General features: G+C 37.1%; 1 protein-coding gene across 5 annotated transcripts in view; it reads right to left on the bottom strand.

Annotated features, from left to right (window-relative positions):
• Positions 1-3,583: 3,583 nt before the first annotated feature.
• The window catches only part of C2H8orf34 (chromosome 2 C8orf34 homolog), a 152,865-nt gene continuing 130,407 nt past the window's right edge, over positions 3,584-26,041 (bottom strand). For 3 of the 5 annotated variants that reach the window (XM_039549110.1, XM_039549114.1, XM_039549113.1), the window contains 3 exons: positions 24,413-24,533; positions 18,568-19,061; positions 11,288-13,444 (listed from right to left, as the gene is read on the bottom strand). In XM_039549110.1, the coding sequence (XP_039405044.1) occupies positions 13,301-13,444; positions 18,568-19,061; positions 24,413-24,533 (759 nt within the window). In that variant the 3' untranslated portion in view covers positions 11,288-13,300. Of the gene's footprint in view, positions 4,609-11,287; positions 13,445-18,567; positions 19,062-24,412; positions 24,534-26,041 lie in introns of those variants that run through there. The other 2 variants (XM_039549111.1, XM_039549112.1) reach the window with 2 other exon arrangements.

The raw sequence follows: 26,041 nt of genomic DNA, 5'->3' as shown, positions 1-26,041 counted from the left end.
ATCAGCTGGCATAATATTAGTCACTAAACCACTGCCATCTTCCAACAACAAAGATCTACATGGAGATTTAGATCTTCATAGATTAAATTCCAGTTCTTGATAAAGTGAAATTTCTACCTTTGTACTGTGTTTGTGTAAGTGAAAACACCACCAGACTGCTTTGCTGGTTGATCTGAACTTATGGTCCAGAGCAGTGTTTTCACTAGATGATGCACCCTGATAGGTTTAAAGCTGATGTAGAAGAATCTTCTACAGACAGTACATATTAGATTTGCTGCATATCTAGGGCAGGCAAGCCATAAAAAATAGTAGCTGACTGTACTATCCAAAGGGAAAAAAAAAAGTGTCACCAAACTCGATCCTATTTGATTATGCTTTAGTTTTATATAACATTGCCAAGAAACAAAACAGCAACCAAAGTCACAAGGAACAGTTGTGTCAGAAATCTGACTTAAAAATATACCTTCTTTCAACCAGCAACTTGATAATTAAAAGTAATTAAAACTCATTTGACTAATACTTCAACAATATAGCAGTAAGTAAGCTAATGCTGTCAAACGAGTGGTTTTTTGGATTTATCCCAAATTTTTGCACTTTCAGCTAAAACTGTAAAGGACAAAAATATCTACAAAACTAATTGCATTGCTTAACTCTCTGTTGTCTCATCCAAACAAAGTAGAAACCAGGGCAAAGACTGAATGGGCGCAAAATTCTCTGAACATGTATTTTTGTACATCTTTTTTTCTCACGAAGCTGCCTGGAGCTAGTAATCTAAAGTTTGTAACAGCATAGTAACTTTATGTTTAGCATGCTTAACTGCAGAGCAGTCCAGGCTGCTGTAATCTAATCCAGGGGAACTTTTCTGTATTTTACACTAATAGTTCATTGGATTAAATGTGAAGCATGTCCATGTATAGCCAGAGCAATTGAGAGCATCACATTCATGCATGTGAGTTGGCTTTCACCGAGTTAGTGTATTTCTCTGAATTTAGTTGTTGGATTATAGGACTTCCCCTGCACTTATCTAGCTACTTCTGCAAGTGAAATGTAGACATACCTGAAGCAATACTCTAGGAAGAATGAAATGTATTTCCTCCCTCTTATGTAAGTATTGACTCAGCGGAAAGACACCTGAACTGTGAATAAGGTCATATTTTTAGGAAACATAATCCCACAGGGCCAGAAGGTTTTGTTAATACAAAATTAACTGATTGTTGTGGGGTTTTAAACTACTGCTGAAGTTTTCAAGATAAGGATTTGCTCAGAGAAATCTTCCAGTGGATATTTCAAAATATATAGTTTAATTATAATAGCTTTATGCAAGTAAGAGTTCTTTCCCATTTCTCCCTCAGTCACACCTACAAATCCTAGAGCTAGACACTGGGGTAGCAAGAAGGCACTTTCAAAAATCTGACTAATGATGAAGTTAATTGATGTGAGTGATACAGAAGGAAACCTATTAGTATTATCATGTTATTGAAATGAATACGGATACATTGTTTTTAAGATTTGCCAGATAAAGTATTAAGGGTATGAATGTCTTAGAAAGAAGCAGCAGTAACTCGTATGGCAATAAACCCTATTTTATTATAAATTGGCCTTTGAAAGAAAAACCACTGCTTTTTGGACAAGCTACATGCATTTTTATATACTGAGACATGTTTGGTTTTTTTCATTAACAAGTACTATTTAGAATCCTGCATCCCTTCATCACTGCATTCATAAAGGCTTAAAAAAACCAAGATGCAAACATATGGCTAGGAAAAATTTATCTGTTTCTCATGAGTCTTTTTCCATCAAAATGCAGTAACTGAATAGCACCAGAAATGACCCATAAAGTATCTTTCTGAAAAGTGCTAAATCTGTTCTGTTCCATGCAACTAGACAGTAGCACATTTCTATGCAGCTTTACAATAGCTTTTTGGATGACTTTGAAGTGCCTTGTGCAGAGTCAAAAACAAACAAAAAAATCCCCCTCTACCTTGACATTCTTCCCAAACTAACTAGAGCAACATCAAGAGCATCCACAGCTGACACTGAATTCAATTAGGCACCATGTAGGCACAGTTTATTCCATGAGCAATTGAGAAACTCCTTCCTGAAGCCAAAAAGGTCAAACAGAAAATGAGTAAGGCTTCCTGCAGCCCAGAGGTGAAAATAAGTTTGTCCCACATGCCTTCTGCATGCTCTGCCCAGCTGCTGTTTATGCACCCGGGCCCCCCCTAAGCCCAGCTGCTTGTTGCTTATTAAGCGCATCTCAGTTCCTCCTTGGAGTTCTCCTAACTTGCTACGCTTCACTGCCAGCTTGTTTGCACTCAGGGCACCAGGTGGCTGCTTCTCCTCTGCAGTGCCAACACTGGTTGCTGGGCTGAGCACTAATATCAGCCAAAATTGTTTGCCATATGCTTTTAGAGGGAGTAGTGCCAACCATGAGTGTTAAAAAATCAAGAGATCATGTCAAAATTATGAGAACTAAAACAAAAAAAAAAATCACATGGGATTTTGTTATGTTTTAGTGTGAAAATAAAGTCATATTTTATGTGGTTTTATCCTCTACTCTTCAGCTTAGAAAGTGTCCCAGAAAAATACCATTGTTCTGGCCAGTCCCAAGAACAGTCATATCTCAGGAGCTCAAGGCTTCACAGCTTTTACAACAGAGACCACCCAAGACATCCTACCACACTTTGAGATACTGGTGTACAATTAGTACTTGCTAAATTCTTTATCACTCTAGCAAGTTGTGATGTACTCACCATATCTGTAACTGAAAAACCTTTTTTCCCTGCGAATACCAGAGACAGGATTGATATTCTGCCTTTCTGAATAAAGCCTGTCTTGTATTTCTTCACATGTAACCAAAATTTAAAACCAGACCCGTCCCTGACCAAATATCTCTGCCCTACTGGGCCAAAACTGACTTGAAGTTCTCATATATGCAAGAACTTCTAGAATGAAGATGCTGCCAAATTGCAATTTCTTTCTCAAGTTGTTGTGAGCAATCTTGGTTCTCCTGATTTCAATGAGATTTTTCCCAAGGATTAAATATAGTCATAATTTCAACCAGTAATGACATGAAGCAGAAAGAATGCAACTTAGAAGATGTTTAGTGAAGCAACTGAAAGAAGAAAAGGCAATCCTACTTTATATTTTTCAGTAATATCAAGGTAAAATATGAAATGAGGGCCACTAAGGAAGAATAAAACTCATCAAAAAGAGATATTAGTTTCACAAGAATGCTTTTCTGAGCACGACTGACTAAATACAGTATATCGATGATAATATGCAAACAAGTCTTCAAATATATTGGAAATGCACACAGCATAACAGATTTCCTTTACTGACAACAAATTAACAAAGTACCCTCCTGAAATGAACTTAAAGGCACTGTCCCTGTGGGTTTCAGTATGCTAAACATTTTACAGATAGGAACTGTACACTATGATGACACAGATAGCAAGTACTTGCTCATCACAATGTTAACTTCCATTTAGCTTGCTCATGACTAACACAGACCATACAATTTCTGTGTATTTAGCACTGTGCATTTGTGAGACAGCAGAAGAAAGTTCACACTATGAAACACTTATGACAGACAACTTGTTTTTATTTCTTAAACAAATAGATGCTTTGTAATACTGTATTTTCTAACAGTTGCAAGCAATTTCATTATATAATTCTGTCTAAGATACAGGACCCGAGCATACATAATTGAGGACAAAGGAAACTGAGAACACACTTGACAGAATTAACAGGTAAATGAAATCAGTAAATGCAACGGCCACATCCCTTCATTTGATGTCTGTGCTAAAACATCTTCTAAAGTTCCAAGCACACAGCACATACCAGATAGCATATTTTAAACAGCAAGTTTGTTTCAGTAATCCATATGGGTAACTAACACTTTATCATAATATGTGAAATTCCTTTAGGTGCTTTATTTTTGCATGCATGCACCACTCTTTATTATGCTTCCCTTTTTAACAGAGTCTTTATTTGTTTTAAGGATCAAAGAAGATAAATTCAATACAAAGCTATGCAGCACAAGCAGCACCTGTTTCTGCTACCCACACACACTCTTTCCCTCATTCCCCCGTCTGACCTCTCTCTGCAGGTGACTATGAGTGAACAGCTAGCTCTCTGTGAGACCTGAATGGGACATACACATGGGCAGATGCAGCCAATACTTCAATGTTTATTAATCTAAAAAAGGGCAAAGATTACAAAAATATAAGGAGTAGAAAAGCTTAGACAAGTTAAAATACATACAGTCTTTAGGCAAAGTTTGTTTTGGTCAGCCAGAATTTAGTTTATCAAATGTCAATCCAAAACAACAGGGGTATAAACTAAACAAAATATTATAGTAAATTTATACTAAAAGGTGACAGTTACCCTTCTTTCCTAAGGCCACTGTACCACAGTAAATACTCTGATTCAGTGCATTACAACATCCACACATCAGAGCAGTTCCAATCAGGTGCTGCTGATACTAGAAAAATAACTTTATTTAAAATTTTTATGTATAAACTAAAGCAAATTTTCAGGTGTAGTTTTGATCACCATAATTTTTAAAATATATTATTCTTCAATAATCCCACTGATTTCACAAACCTGTGAAATCAAACAGAAAAACACAGAAATTAGGGCTAAAATGTAATGTACTCAAAAATAGGAGAAAAGGAAAAATTAATCCTTCACCGTGTTTGCATTTTGTAAGTTTTCAATTATGCTGAATTCGCAGTTAAATAAGCAACATGGATCAGTATGTTGGTGAATCTCAATTCTTTTTCATTTTAAAATATTCAGAAGCAAATAACAGTGTCTTTAGTTACACTATTTTTTCCAATTATTCAGTGTTTTGGTGGTTTTTTTCTGCTGCTTCTTTTTCCATAGTGGTAATAGATTGCAAAAAATAGCCTGTGTTTCAAAAAACATTGAACATAATATGCAACTGTGATTAATCAGATAAGCTGAGATAGCAATGTTTTAATTTCTGGTTGTGTTCAGGCTGAAAACTTTCCCCAAAGCAAATGGAAATCCAGCTTTTACAAATATTTACATATGCATATTGCAGTGGACTGTTTTGCAAATGTTGCTGACTGCAACAGAACCTGCACCCTCCAGTGTTTGTATAAGATGTAATTCTGTAACTGGACCTATCACACAGATCCATTTAGAGAACCAAAGTTATAAGCTGGAAATAAACACCACAACCACATTTAATTGCACAGGTGAATGCATAAAGGTCTCTATGTTACCTTAGGAGCCTCCACCTTGCCATTTTTAAACACTGAAGGAAATCAGGCACAGCAGCTTCACATTTATTCACTCCTTTTGAACATATAAATATGCAAGCCCTTTCTGGGAGATTAAAGAAACCTGGTAGGAATAAACTCTCCCCATTATCTCCAGCTAATTAATTAAATACAATAGGAATAAATTTCACTTTGTCAGGTGATAAGCCTGGACTTTTTATGTGATTCTGTATTGATAATCAACAGAGCAAGGTACATACCATGAAAACCTCTGCAACAACAACAACAACAAAAACCAACCAACCAACAAAACAAACAAACAAACAAAAAACAAGACATAAAGCCTAGGAAACCTTAGCAACAGTTCTTATCCTTTATCACCTTTATATGGTTGGGGGCTTTTTGTTATTTATACCTAATGTTCAACTGCTTTCCTTGGAGGTGCTCCATTTAGCAGATACTCAAGCTCTGTCACAGTTTGAAGTTTGATCTTTAAGTAACAAACTTGTCTTACGGTGGGATAAAGAAGAGCAAATATGAGTAAACCTGTTTCATTTGCAGATTCCTCTCATGACTGTTACCCACAGAAAACACAGGGACTGGTCTTCTTAACTGTAGAAGTTAAGAAGAAGTTAAGAAGTTGACCACATGTTAATGGCTTTGAGTTAGTTTCCTCCCATAATTTTTGCTTATAACACTTGAAGCTCCTGGTTGCTACAACAGAGCATTTAATTTCTCTTGTCCAGTTGGATGAGCCAAATCTTTTTTACTTAAATGTCTACCTACATATATCAGGTTATCTCTGAAGTTCCTGGTTGAATCCCTTTATGCGAGTGAGGTAAATTCCTAACAGGAATTCCCAAACCCTGGGTCATTTTTAATCTTCCTCTGAAATCCCTCAAGTAATCCCAATCTATTTTAATGGCAAAACACCTAACCCACAGGGTTTTTTTATTGATATGATGTGGAATAATTACTTTGCTACTTAAGGCATTCAAGAAATGGTCCACCCTTCTTTGTGACAGCCTTATGCTGAGAGCTCACACTGAGATGATCTTCTATGACCATCCTAAATCCATTAGGTCACTGATTTCCAGGACAAAGCCTCATTATTCTTCAGCAGAGACAGATATGCTTCTCTGGTGCCAGATATATTTCATTTGCTTCAAATATACTTCATCTGGTTATAATAAAGCGCATTTTACTGGAATGTGGCCATTATACCAGGGGATTCATATCATTTAATAACTTCAACTTGTCCTTCCCACCCATTATCCAAACCTATCAGACCCTAATGAGCCCCATTCATCTACATCTTCCCATTAGAAACTGTATTTTTTGATTCCTAGTTGAGCCAGCTTTTAATTTACCTAATGTGTGTCCTGATAATTCTCTATGCCATTTTTAAAATTATAGTGTCATTTTTTATTCCATTAAATGTCTTTGGAAATCCAAGTTTAGCATAATAAGGCAAGCTGTAGAAAAAGATATCTGTAGGTTTGGAAGCTGTACTGAAAACAGCTTTCTGCACTAAAACAGATTTTAAGAATTTTTTTTTTTACTCACTGCAATGGAAAATTCCCTTTTCATACTAAATATTTAGTCCAATGTGAACTTTTCCAAAATGAAACCAAATATTAGTCAGTATAAATAAAGTAATGTGAATTAAAGCCTTAATAATATAAAAAGATAAGAGCAGCTTTGGATTTAAGCACATCCATTCAAAAAATAGGAAACTTGAGTCTAACTCCAACTTTTCCTAACTGCATTTGAACTCACCACTCACTGCCCAACAGACATGTGACTTCTGGTAGAAAAAATTTAAATCTCTACTTTTGTTTCACCATCTATAAATAATTAAACCAAGTGGGCAAGTGTCCATGCTAGAAAATTGTTTTTATCTACTTTGAGACTCAAAAAGCAGTTACATGAAGTGGTGCAGCTTCAGCTATGAGTGTCACGAGACTTCCAGCCAAGACCATCCAATAGGCCTGGAGAAATTCTGTTTACAGGAGCACAGTGCTTTCTGGTATCCCATTTCTGAAGTGGACAAGAACTGTCTCAAGCTAAATACATAGCCAAGCCAATGGCAGGCAGAATGAGAGACAACCGATTTTCTTTAATATACATAAGGGCATACTGGAGAAATTTACAAAATAACTCATACCTCAAGCAGACAAAAGCTTTATGACACCCTCTGCAGAGGTTACATGGAATGGGGAGATATGACTTTTTTACTGCAGTTTGTATTACCACTCTTGAAATATTAAATGAAAGAAAGACACCAATAAGTTTCTCCAGAAGATTCATGAATTGGGATAAAAGTCTCCCAGAAGTTCCCTTTTGGGGAACTTTTTTTTTAACTTTGAGTTAAAAAAAAAAAAAAAAAAGGTGTATTTATAGTGAATTTATTATCCACTGAGAAAATAACACCAACTACAACAATTATGTCCTTACTAACCAGACATATAATTGACTTAATGTTTGACTGATGCCTCATAAGCACCTTACTCTCTAGAGAAACCACATCTAGCCTTGCCCTCAACTCATACCCACTGAAAGAGATGTTTCCAACACAGCTATGCTCCATCAGAGCAGAACACAAATACAAACAGCTGAATTTTAATGACAGAAATGGAATGTGTTTGTGTAAATGTCATAAAGTTTGCAATGAACACTTGCTGCTCTAAATCCAATTCTGTCATTCTTACTCATACTGGCTGAGCAGAGCACCTGGCTCTAGCAAAAGCAAACTTTCACAGCAAAAACATATTCCTGCAGTAGACTCCTCCTTATTGTTAACTCTGACCAAGCAATTTTCCAAATCTTAGGAACACTTATTTTCATATTTAGGAAAAACTCACTGTTTTGGCATGTGAATTTGCTCAGTGTAAGGAAATTTACCCACGGACAAATACTGTATTTGGAATTTTACTAGAACACAGTCTGAATTTCTCAAGTCTACAAAAAAGCCCCCATCCTTCATTCTTTTGGGTTTCTTCCTAGGCAGATGGGTGCAAATGGGAAAATGAAGGTTATCTCCAACACCTCTTGAAGTCATCAGCAGAGTGTCTTTGACTGCAGAGTTTCAAGACCAGTGCAAGAATGAATGGAGTAGAAATCCCACTTCTTCCCAACCATCATTGATTTATCAGCAGACCTTTCACTGTCAACCTTAGCAAAGACTTTTGCAGATGAAGAGTGGCAAAACATTTACATTTCTTGCCACAGGTCATGGGGTGAGAGTTCAACACTTGCCCCAGATCAACTGAGCTAGAAATGAGCATCTAGTGCTCCTTTTGGCAAGTTGAAATGAAGTGATAGTAGACACACAACTTCGTGTGCCACTGACTACAGGAACTGGCATGCCTTAAGCACAAAGGAATATTTTTACACAGATGATCCTTAAGGTGCCTTCCAACCCTTAATGTTCTGTGGGTGTATTTAATTTGGATAAACCAAGTAGCAAGCTTTCAAGAGCCTGCTTTATTCACCTATCATGTACATCTGCTAGGTGGACTGACTGGAGGTAGGGATCCTTTACGTCCAAGGCTGTGTGACCTGGGGAAATCTGCTGTGTGGGTTACTTCTTGAGTCTGGCACCCAAGAAAGCAGACTTAGGTTTTTGGGCAGCAAATCCTTGCCAAGACTACAGATGGTAGATTAAATTACACCAAAAGCCTGTCTTTGTCTTTTCAAGGTTCTTGGAAGCTAGAGATACTTAAGAAATTTCCAACCTGTAGTATTTGTAGAACTTGTTCTCAAGTGAAAATTCAAGCAGACTCCTGTGAGTCCCCTGAAAGGACTTTCTTCTCACAAAAGCTGGCTAAAAAATGTTCTGGTGGTAGTAGGTGCAGTTCTTCTGTTTCTGTGTCAGTACCCCATAAAGAAGAAAATCTATTCTTGCCAGCTCAAAGAACTTTCATCAAAGTAAAGGATTATGCAAGTGGTAAATATTTTCCCCACAGCCCTCCTTTTCCCAAAAATGATCTCTGTGCATTCTCTGAAAGCTCTTTGCAGAGAATCAGCACAGAAGCAATCTACTGTAGAAAATAATGGGGAACTGTCTCCAGAATGACAGCTGAGGAAGAACACTCATGAGGCTCTGTCTAGAGACATTTTTAGTGACTCTAAAAGAACACCACAGGTCCTTGATTTTGTATCATACTGCCTCGACAACTTTAATCTCTCATTGTGTAGAGAGTTTCAAAGGAGAATACACTTAGCAAGCAGAAGAGATTTAGTTACTAAAGTATAATAGCTCTTAAAATGCCTGTGTTAATTCCTATTTTTAATAACAAAATGTACATTACAAGAGCAAATAATTATATACTATCTCTTTCTTTGAGCTATGGCCACAAATTTGATTAAGTGCACAAAGAAGAAAAGGAAAGGGTATGCTAAAAAAATCAACAAAGCTTCTTAAAAATATTTTTCTTTCCTTCTTTAACATAACAAATCATTTAAGCTAGAATAATTTATACCCTTTTATATGAGTAACTATTTGATTTAAAATGTTGTTATAATTAGTAGGCAGGTTTAAAAATTATTGACTTCCAGTTATCATTGAAACTTGCTGCTAAGGATAAATTTTTTAAATGCTGTCAGAGAGCCTGGAGAATTTAAAATGTAAAGTCTGATTTACAAGAACTGAGAACCAAGATCTCATTTCCATAAGACAAGATACGCGCTGTTTTGCAAATGATGTTTGTCGAGAGATGTTGAGATTCCGAAGTGAGCCAGTTCTGTTATCACTTCCTTTGAAAATAGCCTCTCTAAACTCTTACATCTGAATACATTTGAAACTGCTCCCCCCTTACTTTTTCATTCTTTTTCTTGTAAAACTCTAACCAGAAGGTATTAATTTTAAAGAATTCAAGGTGACTCACACAGTTTCTCTTTTTGCATTGTTTTCCCACTACCAAAAACTAGCTTTACACCTGGCTGCTATTATCTCAAAGTAGTCAAAGAATGTGGTAAACATTATCCACATGTAATTTATTAAAAGCTGAGTTAAAGAACAGGTGTTGCTATTGTAAAGATTAATTTTGCAGCTCTTCTGCTCAAACTCACAAATTATGAACTCCTGGGCCTTCTCAACACTAAATCACACACAAAATATCCACACAGATTCATTACTTTGGCGTGAAAAATGATGTGTAATCTTGCCAGCTGCTCTACCTACAATCACTGGCATTAGCAAGTGTGCCAAAGCCCCTTGCTGACTCCACTTTACAACCAGGAATTGGCAGCTTCTCTTTGTCAGCAGTGGCAGTTGTGCACTTTCTTGACAATGTCACTAGCATAAAAACTGAGACAGGAATGTTACCACCATTAGTCATTTTTAATAAAATTTTTCACTCTTAGATTTCAATTACAGGAAGTACTACTTGAATAAAACATTTTTTGTTCCATCACTTTAGTTATATGAGTAGAAACAGTGATCTATTATAGAGGGTGCACCAGCTAACTACACTGCAGTCAACATGGGTTCACAAAGGGAAAGTCCTGTTTAACTACTTTGATAGCCTTCTATGGTAAGGGCACCCACCCAGTGGATGAAGAAAAGGTGATGGATGTGTTTTTTCAGGATTTTAGCAAGGCTTTTGATACTGTCCCTCATAGCATCCTTCAGGACAACTTGTCCAGCTGTGGGGGATGAGTGGCTGCAGGCTGTGCTGGGTGAAGAGCTGGCTGAAGGGCAGAGCTCAAAGGGTTCCAGTGAATGGGGCTACATGTGGCTGGCAACTGGTCACCAGTGGTGTTCCCCAGGGGTCAGTTCTAGGGCCAGTTCTGCTCAACACATTTACCAATAACCTGCAGGCAGGAGTTGAATCCACCATCAGCACATCATTTGCTGATGATCCCAAACTGGGAGGTGCTGCTGACTCTCTGGAGGGACAAGAGGCTTGCAGAGGGATCTACGCAGACCAGAATGCTGGACAGTGATTAATGGCATGAAGTTTAACAAGTTAAAATACCAGATTCTGCAGCTGGGATGGACTAATATCAGGCACAAGTATAACTGGGAGAGGAGTGGCTGGAGAGCCTCTCTGCAGAAAGGGATCTGGGGGTGCTGGCTGGCAGCAGGCACAGCAAGAGTCAGCAGCGTGTCCTGGAAGCCAACAGGGCAAACCCCATGCTGGGGTACATCAAACGCAGCACCACCAGCTCCTCAAGAAGGTGATTATCCCACTGTATTCAGCATTGGTGCAGCCTCACCTGGAGCACTGTGTGCACTTCTGGGCACCATAATTTAAAAAGGATGTGAAGGTCCTTGAATGTGTCCAGATAAGGGCAACAAAGCTGGTGAGAGGGCTGGAAGGAATGACCTGTGAGGGGCAGCTAAGGACTTTGGGCTTGTCTAGTTTGCAGAAAATGAAGCTGAGGAGCAACCTTGCTGTCCACAGCTTCCAGAGGAGGGCATGTGGAGAGAGAGGCACTGATATCTTCTCCCTGGTATTCAGTGACAGAACATATGGCAATGGCTCAAAGCTGTGCCAGGGGAGATTCAGACTAGACATTAGGGAGCATTCCTTTACTGAGAGGATGAAAGACTGGAACAGGCATCTGAGGGAGATGGTCACTACCTCAAGTCTGTCACTGTTCAAGAGGGATTTGGACATTGACCTTAACAACATACTTTTTTAACTTAACACTTTGTTTTCTGGGCAGTGACAGTGACCTACCAGGATTCTTGGAATACTACAGTACAGGATTTTAGGTGCTCACAAGTCCTCACACCCACACAATTCAAGTACAGCAGCTATAAGAAACCATGCTGTGTACCTGATATGTCCCGGAGCATCAGTCTCCCTGGTCACATAATTGGCATCAGTCTGTGTGTGCACAGCCAATCCAACCAATGTTTGTAGGACTGTAAATTCATTACAGAAAATACAGAGGAAAAATTGCATGCACATAAAAGGCAGGTGACAGGGTATCTCTTGAGCCTCCTAAGGGGAGCTTCAGTCCAAAGATAACTGAAAGGCTCTGGTGGAAGTCATATTACTGGCTTTGGACTAAAATCAGCTGGATGCACACAATCTCATTTTAACATTTTACTAGTGCTCAAAAAGACCTGGCACATGCTCTTCAGAACCTCACTGCATAAATTTAAATTTCAGTCAAACTCTGGGCTATGTATGAATTTGTGAAACTGATGTATGAGTAGAAAACAATTCTTTTAACTAGCATAATGTAAAAATACATTCTGTTTATCTGGCATGTTTATTATGAATCCTTAATCCCTTATAGAATTGTTCCCTTCTGTAAAGAAAATGTGTTTTTCATATGTTAACTCTTCATGTTTAAACCAGTACTGAATTTTCTAAACATGCTGATTAAATAATCTGTTCTTTTCAAGTGTATCACCTAAAATCTGTTAGGAAACAGTTTGCATATTCACCCTTGCAGATCACAAAATTACTGTGAATTAAAGAAAATGTGAAACAGTAAGATCATTTACAGGTATGTTGTAGGCAGGGGGAACTTGCTACAGTTTGAAAGAACTGCAATTTATAGCCTGTTACTTGTAGTTACTTGTTCTGTCATTTAGGCTCTGATCCTGCTGACCTTCACTTCCATGATTACAAAAATACTTCAAAGAGTGTAGGATATTAAGGATTACTTGTATGATTAAGAACTTTTTTATTAATACAGATGAATTAAAAAGAATGCAAGCAAAACAGAGACAATAGAGTGACAGGCCTAAGAAGGGAGGCTCTGCTTTTCAGATCTGAAGTTTTTTAGGGTTTGTTTTTTTTTTTGCTGGTGAATACAGATTTATTAAACAGACTGCCTATTTCAAGTTCAGGTTACTTCTCTGGAATAGCTACTTTAACACATCAGGACAAATTGTTTCACTTAGATTAAGTAAAGTGTGGTCTGTGATCATTTTGTCATTGCTCAGTGACTGCAGGAAAGCTTCTGCAAATCAATCCTGTAAGGTCTAGCCCTCAGACAAATAAGTAATTGGTACTTGTGAGAAAAGCTCCTGTGAGCAGGCATGACATCTCCACAGTATTTGAATATATGGAAAATAGAAGTTAAGTTGACGGTTTTTGATGTATTATCTGGTCCTTACATATATACTTACATTTGTCTTGGTCAGCTTCCACTCCTTCACTTTCTGTGTCACTTGGCAATATCCAAGGTTGATGAGCAAGTTGAAACTGTTGTAAGAATTCATCCTGCCACAAACAGATCTATTTTAGATTAAATGACAGACAATTGTTCTGTATAAATGAAGACTGCAGCAAACAGTAGCCTCAATTAACTAGACAGGAGAAAGACTTCAAGAATAAAAAAACTTTGCTGTGAAATAAAACCAGAATGTAGAGGATATGCAGGCTCCTTAGAAATTATTTATCTATTCAGTAAAACAAACAAACAAAAAAATGAACCCAAAACCACCGAAATGAAGGGGTCTATTTAGCTGTCTATCTGCTATAAACACAGATATGACAGGCACATATGTACTCATCTTGGAAATGCAGTGACAGAACAAAACTGCAGATATTACATCTGACCCTGCAGTTTTTGGACTGCATAGACATTTCAAATGCATTTTGCTTAAGTGAGGCTTTGATTTGTCAAAATTTTCACTGTTTCTAGTCTAATAAGAACAAGAATCTGAAACCTGATTTAGAACCTATGGTTTTATTGCAGAAGAAGGCTTAGGAAGGAAAAATGTTAGGGAAACTTTTGTCTCCAAGATACCATAAAACATCAAAATACAAATGTTTTACATGGTTAAAAATCCATATGCAGCTGAATATATACTTTTGAAAATGTTTTAAAATTACCTACTTTTTTATATATTATATATATGTATGTGTATAAAAATATTTTTCCATGCAGACACACACATATGTATGAACATGTACACACACAGACATATAAAATACTTTGACACATTCCTTTGCAATATTCAAGGGGAGAGATAAGCCTGGAATGCACAGTTTTATTTTCAAAAGCAGTTCAAACATGCAAGTTTAGTCTCTAAAAGAAAACTTTAACATTGCCCAGATATCATAAAATTAGTGGCCAGATTTTTATAAGTTCTTGAAAAAAAAAGGTGGGTAATAACCCTTTGTTGTCTTACATCAGCTGAAACCAGAATCTACATATTTAAAGGTAAATTGTACTACAACATAAATTTTATTCTTAGCCTATCTGATTTAAACACAGAATTCAGGCTTTTTGAAATCAGTTTTGGGAGACTGAAGGCTGCTCAATCAAGATCTCTCTCGCTGGGAGTAAATTATTAATTCTGTTAGTAATGTGTTAAAAAACTCCACAAAGATTGCTGCCATGGCCCAGCAGTAAACTCAGGCAGGAGCTCCAGGCCTCACTCATGAATTGCCATTTCCAATGTGTTTGAGAAGGTTGCTGACGACAACACTGAACATGTTTTGGTTCATGTAACAGGATTCTTGCATTAGGGATGAGTGACTCTCACACTGATCCACATAATCTTCCAAAAACACAGAGCAAAGACTTGAGCCAGGCAGTGGAACAGAATGAAAGTATCTGACCAAAAAGAGGGTCCTCATCACAAGTTATGCTCTGTACTCCAGTAAATAGGAATAAAAGGTTTATTAATCAAGGCTATATTCAAGTAAGATGAAGTTTCCTGCTCTTAAGAATGACAGACTAATAAGGATTGCTGAATATCACTTGAAACTATCTCAATAAATAAAATTATTGTAAAATTTCATGTGTTCAGAAAATGATATGGGAAAAAAGGGAGTCAGTAGTATTTTCATCTCTACAGCTATTGACAAGTATCACAGAATTGTGTCACTTTAATGGAATCCATCCTAAAGAGATAAGCAGGGTTCAACATTCCTTTGCCAATTTATACAAAACACCAAAGGATTAGGTACGTGCATAAATGTATCTCTGCCAAAGGATTTGGAACCCAGATTTATTAGCTTTATAGAGATAATAAAACTATTTCTCTAGGTAGCATTTCTTTGCTATAATTCAATTCAGCCTTGAACAGAGCTGATAATAAAACACACCTGTTAGAACATAGTAATATTATGTGTGCCAGAAGGCAGAAACTTGTCCACAAAATCTCAGATCATTATAAGTCTTGAGCATTAAAAAACCCCAAAACATTCTTAACAGCTGATATGTTAAGTACCTGCCAAATTATTTAAGATTTTTGCTATAACAAGATTAAACCACCCATGCTGAAGCATGAACTTTACTAAAGCTTAAGAACTTTGAATTGTATTTATTAGTAATATTTTTCTATTTAGACTTGTTATGTTACTCTGAAACACGTTACAATCTAGGATGCATACATAAGGCATTGAGAGATATGTTAAAATTCCCAACAAATAAACAAGTAAATAAATAAATAAAGCTCCTTATGGTAAAACATGTTGCTGGTACCCAGTAGTCACATTCTTTTCAACTGAATTATTTTCATCAAGTATATATCAACGCTGTACTGATTAATTCCATTAACATCACCTACGAGTAAAGAAGCAGAATTATTTCCAAAATCTTATCATAGTATCTTGTATAGGATTGGCAATATAACCACAGTGTATTTACATCTAGTAGAAATTCCCAGTTGAGACCATAAGGCTAATAAGAATAAAGGCAATTTCCCTCCTTTTATTTTACTGGTTTTATACAGGAAGAGGATACAAAACCTACAATGAAAGTCGCAAAATAAATTACATTATCAGCCTTGAGTTTTATGTTTGTGATCTGTAAAAGTACAAAGACAGAACTCTTGTTGTTCTCCTACCCCAAACCACCTCTGCCTTTTTAAAATATGTCTCCATGGTCAGAGAGAAGCTGTGACACAAGAAAATAAGATCATATGGCCACAAATAGGAGGAAACATCTAACATGGCAAAAAGTGTCAAAGAACAGACATATTTCCTGGGTATGTTCTGTCTAAATCCACTTCTCTAAGTGACCAGGAACTTTAGTGGGCAAAGACAGCTTAAAAGGGCTGTAGATTGGCCGTACCTCCATCAGCTACTTTCTGATATCCATGGGCCTTTACAGCCTGGCAGAGGCAGGTCTTCCATATGAACGTGTCATACTAGCAGCTTTCCCTCTGGAAGCAGAGCTAGTCCCCAGTTGAGTTTCCATTATATCAAAGGTCACTTGTGCATGTCAGAAAGGATAAACAGGGTCTGAGCTGGGTCACTAGCAGCCAAGGTACTATTGTACCCAGTGAGCAATGAGAAAGAAAAGAATTTGTCACTTCTAGAAGGGATTTTAACAGAGGATAAGATCCTGCATAGAAATGCTGACATTTAACATCAGCTTTACAGTGGATTTCTGGCTGAATCTGGACATGCTATTCTAACTGGAAAATAGAATAATAATATTGCTAACTTCCTAAAATTCTTGAGACAAATATATACATATATGAAAAGTCTAACAGGACACTTACTGTGAGAGCTGTCAGCAAACAGAGGTAACAAGACACAGCAAATTAAAAGGGACTCTTGGTTATTATTACTATAACTACAGAAAGGTTGTGGAAGAAAGCATTTTTAATTGCCTGCCTTTTTACAGGAAAGATCATAAGTGATGGGCAGACTGGATATCCCTTGGTGGAGACGCAGTGCTCATTACATACACGTACTTTCAGGAGTATATACAGTAATTTACTTGGCATCACATGACTATGCATCAGTTAAGAACAAGACTGCCTAAAAAGGAAGAAAAAGAGGGGTGAAGAATTTAGTAGGAGATAATTAAACCCTTCATTTCTTCTGAACATCCTTTAGTTAAATACTAATTTCATTTCTCATTTTCTGATATGTGAGAAAATTGTAACACACAAACACATCCCATACTTCACAAGAATCACAAAGTGATTTTTTTTTGGTAAAAAAAAAGTGTTAAAATTACTGATTTTTTTTCCATGGAAAACTTGTGCTTTGAAAATATAACAACTGGCAGTGAAGACACTTATAGGAGACTTGTAGTCACCTTCAGTCCTCACGTCTTTAATCTGGATATTCAACTGTAAGTGAAGAAGCAGCTCGAGTGATAGGATTAGTGCACTGCCATTCAAACACCAAAATAATGAGAATTTATTTTACCTCCAAATTTAACTAAGAATTCCTCCCCAAATTCTTTAGTTTTAGAGTAATCTGTGCCTCATTTCCTTTCCTTCACAACAAATAATGGATGTCATATAATTAATTGCAGGGTTATACTAAGTATTAAATCTCTAATTTTCCTACAAGCAACCCTAAACAACACTATCATAAACAACATTTTAAATTTTCTTTAGAAGTCATTAGACTGATAATACATTGTGTCAAGTCTCACACCCAACAGATTATTAAAACAGATGATACTTCTCAGAAACAATCTAAAGGTATGATACTATTTTCAGTCTTGGAAAAAGGTCTCCAGGCTTTGACAAATGGATTACAAAGAGATTGCTAATAATGGTGGGAACAAACATACTCCACCGTTGAAAAATTAGCAGTCTAGACATATAGTTCCTTCCCAAGTCAGTATAGAAGGACTGGCATATCCTGAGAAAAGACTCACCTTTGTAAGGCATGTATAGAGATAGACAGCAGGGCTTTTCTTCCACAGGTGCTTTTATTTCCACTGCCTACACACTGAAGTTATCTTTAAGGCAGCTAAGGTTAGCAGAGGAGAATCCTACTCAGAATTTACAAGGTACTTTAACTGTTTGTTCTGCTTTGTTTTAAACAAAGACTAGTCCTGTAAAACCCATTAATATGGGACAGAAAATTCTTATGCTGTAAATCAGCCTAGTTAACATGCACATAGCATTAGATAGTGATTCAACAATGTTGGACATTTTCTCTTGCAATTCAGTTTGGTGCTTTGGAAAAACCTGTCCTTTCAGTGATGCCTAACTAATCATTCCAATGTGCCCAAAAAAATGAAATAAAAAGTAGACCAATAAAATATCATGCACTGCCAGTGTGGCAGGAAAAAAAATACCCTGGAACATAAAGATTAGATAAAGTTGTGCTTACCATTTCACCTGTGAGAAACTGTAAGGCTAATAAAATTGCTATGCATCATACAGGCAAGCCCTACCAAGCTCATTGTAAATTTGGGGGGCACGAGTGTTTCAGTATTTCTGTAATAATACTGATATTCTCTAATGAGTACCTCTCAAAGCTGAGCAGTATTTCCTTGCTAATTTTCTCATCATTATATTTCAAGCTCTTTTCAGCACAGTAGGTGACATTAGGTATACTGATGTTACTTGAACATAAAATGCAATCAAGTCTTCACATTATTAAACATAGCAAAAACATTAAATTGAAAATCTTACTTCTGATAAACTGTTTCTCTGAGTAGTGACAGTTCCAACAACATCTCCACTCACTTGCACAGAAAGCCCTGAAGCGGCACTGAGGGTCCTCCCCATTTGGCTCTTAGATGACAAAGATCTGCTTCTTTGAATACTAATAATGCCTTCCCTATTTCCTTGGTTGCTAGGGGTAAGAGGCCGTGACAACAAGCTATTTGGGGTCATAGGTCTGCTCCCTGGAGTTGATGGCCTGTTGGTTTGTGCAGCAGGCGTTGAAGGTCTACTGCTTGTGACACTGGAGACCTGTGTTCTGCTGTTAGTGGGCAGCGGTGGTGATTTGCTTCCTTGGAGCTGAATGTTCTTCCCCATCGGAGTTGGCACCTGAGGCCTGGGGGTTTGGCCCTGCGCAGCCTGAAGAGTGCCTGGATGGTCAGAGGTAACCACACTGGGATGCTGGACACCAGGGCTTCTTGAAAGCCTTGCTTCTTCCCACAGTGCGAGGTCCTTCTCAATGTCTGTGCACACACACACGAACAAAACAGAAAAGAAAGAAACTCACTGTTTCTCTCTGGTTTAAAACTCTAAATGGTTTTCTGCAATGTAAGTGAAAACCGGAAGCTGTGCAGAGAAAATATATTCATGCTTAAAATAAAAGGCATCTGAATTAACAGTCCAAATGTTTGGCAAGCATTTCCCTAGTTTATTTACATTTGATTCACTGCAAACACAACTATCCCACAGAAATCAAATATTACCACTTTGTCAACACAACCTATAAAAATCCCTCTTGTTTCATCAAAATTATGTCTCTGGACATAATTATGGCTTTTGCACAGCTACTGCAAAATAAGATTGTATCAAACCAAGATGGTGCAGCGATGTAAACTTGCTATACTCAGCTGCACCAAAGAGCAATCCAAAACTGGCTCGAGGCAAAAGTTTTGCTTCTGGCCTTGCTGTCTACTGCCCAACAGAAACTCTGAGGGAAATAACCATTGAACTCTAGCACATCTAGATTTGTGATCCTGTTTGAACCTGAATTTCGTGTTCTGGCCTGCCATCAGTGCCACAGCAGGTGATGGCATTACCGGCATCCAGAGTCCAAGGAGAAAAGGTTACAGCCATTTGGTGGCCCAATCCCTACCTCTCACACAGCCACAAGAAATAAGATCTGTTTTAGAAACACAACAGATTAAGGAAAGTGAATGAAAAGTGTCTCCTGAGATAATTTAAATCATATGCTTCTAAGGAATTAAATCAGAATATATCCAAAGTCAGGCAAGGGTAGCTGGAATTTAGGTTGGCATTGATAACATATTGAAAGTCCTTGCAAGAACAAATGTAGAGCTTAACAAACAGTTTAATCAAGTTTATTTTATCTTACACTACTGTTACGAATTTTCATTTTCCCTAGCATGTACTCTACTGTACTTGATTTTTATAGAGACAGCTGATTATCTTTAAAAAAGGAATACCATTTCCCACTTAAACGGCACAAGTCACAGTCCCAGAAGCTTTAAATCAGCAAGGCTCTACTGATTTAGTTGACACCTATTAAGTCAACTTGTCTAAAATAGGCATTTAATTTTTTTATTTTGACAACAATTATTTAAGGTTCCAAAAGTCCTAAAAGAAACAGATTCTAAACTGCATATTGGAAAATGAGATTTTCTTTCACTTTTGTTTACCATTAGGTATAAAAGGAATGTTGTATGTTAAATAATTAAAGATGTGCTGCCTTAACATCAACATAATTTATAACATCTTGAAAACAGGAAAATAAACCATGTCAATTTCATGTTACTAGTCTAATACAACATATTGCACACAATTCAAATGCTTTTACTCGAAAAGCTAGTAAAACTGAAATAGTTGTGAAAGCATCTAAAAAAGTATCTCTCAACTTCTAAAAAATTAGTATTTTGCTGTTAACAAATTTCAAAACATAGTCAATATTTCTAGCACACAGTTAAGAATATTTCTAATTGATTCCTTGCTGACCTCTTAAAATTAATGATTTCCATTTTGAAATTATTACATCTTTGGAACTACTCTTCCACTATGCTTTCACTTTGGAACTTCATAGAATCAGAGGATGGTTTGGGCTGGAAGAAACCTTAAAGGTAAACTGCTTCCAAACCCCCTGGTTATGAGCAGGGATGCCTTCCTCATGTCGCTTAGAGCCCCGTCCCACCTGGCCTTGAACACTGTCAGGGACAGGGGATCCACAACTTCTCTGGGCAGCCTGTTCCAGTGCCTCACCGCCCACACAGTAAGAATTTCTTCACAACATCTAATCTAAATCTCTCATCTTCTAGTTTAAAGCCATTATTCCTTGTCCTATCACTACATATCCATGTAAAAAGTGCCTCTTCTGCTCTCTTGACAGTCCCTTTAGGGACTGGAAGGCCACAATTAGCTCTCCCCTGCAGCCTTCCCTTCTCCAGACCAAACAACCCCAAATCTCTCAGGCTGTCTTCATAGGAGAGGTGCTCCAGCCCTCTGAGCATCTTTGTGGCCTCCTCTAGACCCGCTCAAACAGGTCCACATCCTTCTTATGCTGGGGGTCCCAGAGGTGAATCCAGCATTCAGGTGGGGTCTCATGAATGTGGAGCAGTGAATCACAGAATCACAGGATAGTCTGAATTGGAAGGGAGCCATAAGGATCATCGAGTCAAACTCTTCAGTTTGGGCCATAGTGGGACCAGACCCACGACCTTGGCATTATTAGCACCAGGCTCTGACCAACTGAACTGATCTTAGAGGGGGAGAACCAGCTCCCTTAACCTGCTGCCCACTCCTTTTTTGGTGCAGAACTTGTGACATGCCTGGCAAAAATTCAGGGGCCAATAAACAATACTGTGGGCTACTTGATTTAAAACAAATGAAGAATATGGTCTTGTAAAGATCCAGCTTCGTCTATCTCTTTGCAAAATTAAACATCTCCAACTTGCCTGTAGTGAATTCAGCATGCTAAGAAATAGCATGAATATTGAATGATTTAGTAAGAGTTAAATAAACATTATATGCTGGCTCATGTTTCCTTAATTTCATATAGCAATCAAGCCTGCAGATAAACCAATTATTATAATCATTTCTCTACATATAATTAACATGTTTCCATAGCATAATTATTCAGTTTTATTTACACATCCTCTGTTTGATTTTGCTTAAATATAAGCTTTTCAACCAGAAAGAAAAAGCAATCACGCATTCCCAGCTTTGCAGTATTATCTGATCCGTATTAAATAATACAATCGAATTATGACTTAGGATTTTTAAAAATCTTTGTTGATGTCATTTAAAGGAAAATAAAAAGCAAAGAGCTACTCAAAGGCATTTTGCTTTCATATAAAAAATAGCAGAATAAGGATATGATTCAAAGCACTTACAAACTGTTTATTTTTTAACAGTTCTTTTTGTGATAAAATATTTTCCAGAAGTATACAAAGACCACAAAATCAGTGTAACAAACCAAATCAGCAAGATACTGGAATCAACTACCAAAAAAATATTCTCTATTTGCAGGCAATACAAAGCAATACAATACAACTGAGTAACACAAGAGCCTGGATTTTAGACAAAAAAATATATGAGTCATATGTACAGAAGGAAAAGAAAACTGATTGCTCCAGTATCTGATTTTGTAAAACTGCTTCTTTCAAATATCAAGGTGCTGAGGTAGTTGCTGGCAGTTGCTGCTAGTCCCTAATTTAGGCACAGGCACCAAATTATGCCTTATGTTAGGAGTGAGTTTTATCCAGCACATAGTCCATAAGGGAAGGCGAGGCCTCTTAAGAAGGTGTATCTGAGACAGGGAACCATTCTTCATCATTACACAGGTAATCCAAGTCATAACCCAGGCATCTAAATTACTGCCTAGATAGGCAGCCATTTCGAAGAATTAATAGGTTCCATCGCGCTTGCTGAGAGAACTGAAACAAGAGACTTGCTGATATCACAGACACTTGAACTTTTGCAAATGTGTAAGACAAATGAGGCTAAGCAAAACCACAGCATTATTATCTGAGGTACTCTGAAAACGGATTATTCATGGAAATTATGTTATTCTTGTCTTTGAGGGGAATAATTGTCTCAAGCACCACTGGTGTCAATAATAAGACATGAGTTATTAGGAATACAATAGTCTAATGTCTAATAATTGGGCTGTTTTCATGTGAAGTTCTCAGCCAGAAAAAAATTACTGGATGGTAGAATGACTGAACCTCATGTTACAGCTTTACTGAAAAAACAGGCCCAAAGTCAAATGACAGGAACAACACTGATGAGAGAGAGAAAACCTTGTGGGTCACACAGCTGCAGAAGGAATCTCAGAGATTAAGTGAATATAGCTAGTTAGTTTATAGTCAATTAAATATTTAAAATTCCATATTCTATTGAATATTGTAGTTATTACTGTCATCTTTGCCAAGGGACTGCATTTTTCATAGCATAATGCATACAAGAACAGCTTGTATGACCACGGAATTGAGAACAGTTAGGACATAAATCAAAGTAGGGAGATCTTCACCAGACCCCTCCTGAGTGACAACTGCAGCAACATAAGGGAAAACAAGTGCTGCCTTGGTAGCACAGGCCCCTGGGGTACACAGGTCCTTGCTATGCTACAGAAACCACATACTGGTTTGCTGCTCTCCTGATTCCCACTAGACACTCCTGGGAGTTTCAGTTTAGAGAGAGAGCTCATGGATTTTTCAGTCTTGTTTGGCGGTGGCTGAAGCTCTAATAGCGGTAAGGTATATGAACCTATCAAAAAAACCCCTTCAATGACAGCATCTCTATTGTCAGACACAAAACCCACCCAGAAAGGCTTCATTTGTATATATCATAATTTTTAGTTCTTGCTCCATTATGAGCAAAATCTTTTCCTAAAAAGCCTCCCTCACTGTGCTCATAGCTTTGTCTTCTGCCTCAGCTGCAACATCCCCTTTCTAAAGAGGATACAGCTCCCAAGTCTTTCACACCAGTGTAACTGGCAAGATAAATATCCAAAGTCTTTTAGAAAATCATCCCGAAAGTGTTCTCTGCCTCACTCTCTAAATGACTTGAAAAAAGGATCAGATAAATTTCATTTCTACCTTCATTTTACATATACTGTCTTTATGTTCCAGTGCAACATTACTTTTCATAGATTTACCCTTTGAAGCTTTCACCATATAATAAATAGCATACATAACATAGGACTACCACACTATAGGTCTATGTCATACCTTATAATGAAAGCTGAAGATAGAAAACATTGGTTACAAAGAAGAACAAATTGCAAGCTAAATTTTAGAATATTTGCTGTTAATCTTTACAGAGCTGTGAAACATCTATTTACCAAAAAACCACACTTTTTTTGTTTGACTTTTCAGAAATGGTTATCCCATCAAAAATACTGCAGGTGTTCCAAGGCACACAAATTAAAAGGCTTCACTCAACCAGAAGTCTCATAAACAAGGTGAGTTTTTCCTGCAAAGCAATCTATTCACCAGCTAAACACCCATTGCAGCCTGCTTTTAAAGACTGTTTAACAGTAAGTAAAACATTGGCACCTGCTGATTGCATAAGTCTGGGTGAAATATGGAAACAAAAAAATAAGTGCATTATTATGCTTTCAGACCACAGAATATTTAATACAGTTTTATTAATGTTCAAGTACTGTACTTACAGTGAAGTTCATTAAATCTACAAATAAAACACTAGTTGTGTTTTCTTCAATTAAAATAAAGGGGAAATTAAGGTTTTCATCTGTTTTCATTGGCAGGTGAGTTAGATAATTCCTTCCTTCATCTGAAATATTGGCAAAGCAAGCTGGGTGAGTACTTCTAGGCATTTTATGGTTCCTTGATCCCATACATACCAGCTAGGTGTTTTTCCATGGTCTGAAGTTCTTTTGCTGCTAAGGAGTCCTTTAGGAGTTTCTGCCTTGGGGAACCTCCAGGTCTGACAGTCATGGCATCCAAGGTCCAAACTGTCTGAGACTTACACAGATAAAAAGAAAATGGAATACTTTTAATCTCGTTTCATATTTATATATTATACAATAAAAATATTGGTGTCCCCATTTAGGATCAGGAATCTGGTGCTTATTATGTAGAATATATAAAATTTTATGCAAAAGACTACAAAATATCATTTCTTAACATAAATAAAATAAATAGTAGGAATTAGCTAAAAGAAGCAATTCCAAAATAACTCAAATATACACCTTCACAGAAGCTCTTGCTCTATGCTGACACATCATAACAGGACAAATTCCTCAATGATTTAAATTCTCTTCAGTTCCAACTACTTAGTAAGGGTTGCACTTAGTTTAAATTACCATAACATTTGGCACTGTATCTCTGCAAAGCAGCACTTCTGGGAATATCAGAGAATTTCCTAATCAACATTGCCAGTACTGTTTTATCACTGCAAGAAGTATTCTTTTCAGAAATGGCAACTAAATCATCAGGGCAGCATAGCAGTTTGAAAGGGTTGTCAACAAACAGACCATCTCCCCAGTCTCTTCTTTATTGAACACTGTGGTACTCAAAATTATTTGCATTTTCTGGAACCCACTCAACACAGTTTCAGGAAATTTTTTGTAAAATATACTATGAGGTAACTTGATAGATATGTATTTAAAATGCACAATAAAAACATATGGCCAAGTGTGCAAGACTTGGTCATAATGACCAAATAAAAACAACAAACAAAAGCATTAATTAAATAATTCTTGACAGCCTATCTGAAATTAATTTGAAATTATTACCTCACCAAAAATTTTAATCTGTAGTCTAGGAAGTTTTGTTGGTTTCCTAAAGAAACCAGGCTTATGCAATTGTCATTGTCATTCACCTCTTACTAATTTTTAAATCTTTCATTAAATGCCAAGCAAATTCAGAGAGAGACCACTGTTTAAAGACATTAAACTGAGGTAATTTCAGGGAGAAGAATGATTGATAAGAGGAGGGAGACCCAAACTGGTGGCCTCATTCACAGAGGGCACACAGGGCTCCACAGTCCGTCAGGCTGGAGCTGCATCACAGCTGACAAGCGGCTGCTGCGGATCACTGCAGTGAGTGATGGCACTTCCCTGGCCAGACTCTCATCCCACCAGGAAAGGTGTAGCACAGTTCAAACGATTAACAAACGATGAAAGTACAGGTTTGATATCATCTCTACTCACAAAAAAATTGCTTTGAACAGTGTAGCTGCCTTCTCTTTTAGAAAAGCAGGCATAATTCTACAGAAGTAAAATGTTATATGGGATATATTTTACATCATTCCTAATCTGTTCCAAATAAACACTGCCTTGAATGCAAGTGATCATTGTGAACCATGCATCTTTAAAATATAACACAGATTTATCCTTATCAATCAACAGCTATATTGTAATGCTGTTCATGCATATTCAAAAAAGCCCAGTCACATTTACCAGCATACAAAATAGTTTGAAGCTGCCGATAACTCTGTCCTTATTAATGCATTTTTAGAACACTAACAA

This window comes from Corvus cornix, chromosome 2, assembly GCF_000738735.6.
Source record: "Corvus cornix cornix isolate S_Up_H32 chromosome 2, ASM73873v5, whole genome shotgun sequence".
Classification (NCBI taxonomy): domain Eukaryota; kingdom Metazoa; phylum Chordata; class Aves; order Passeriformes; family Corvidae; genus Corvus; species Corvus cornix.
The sequence above is the reverse complement of the archived record's forward strand: the minus strand, read 5'-3'. Positions and strand labels throughout refer to the sequence as shown.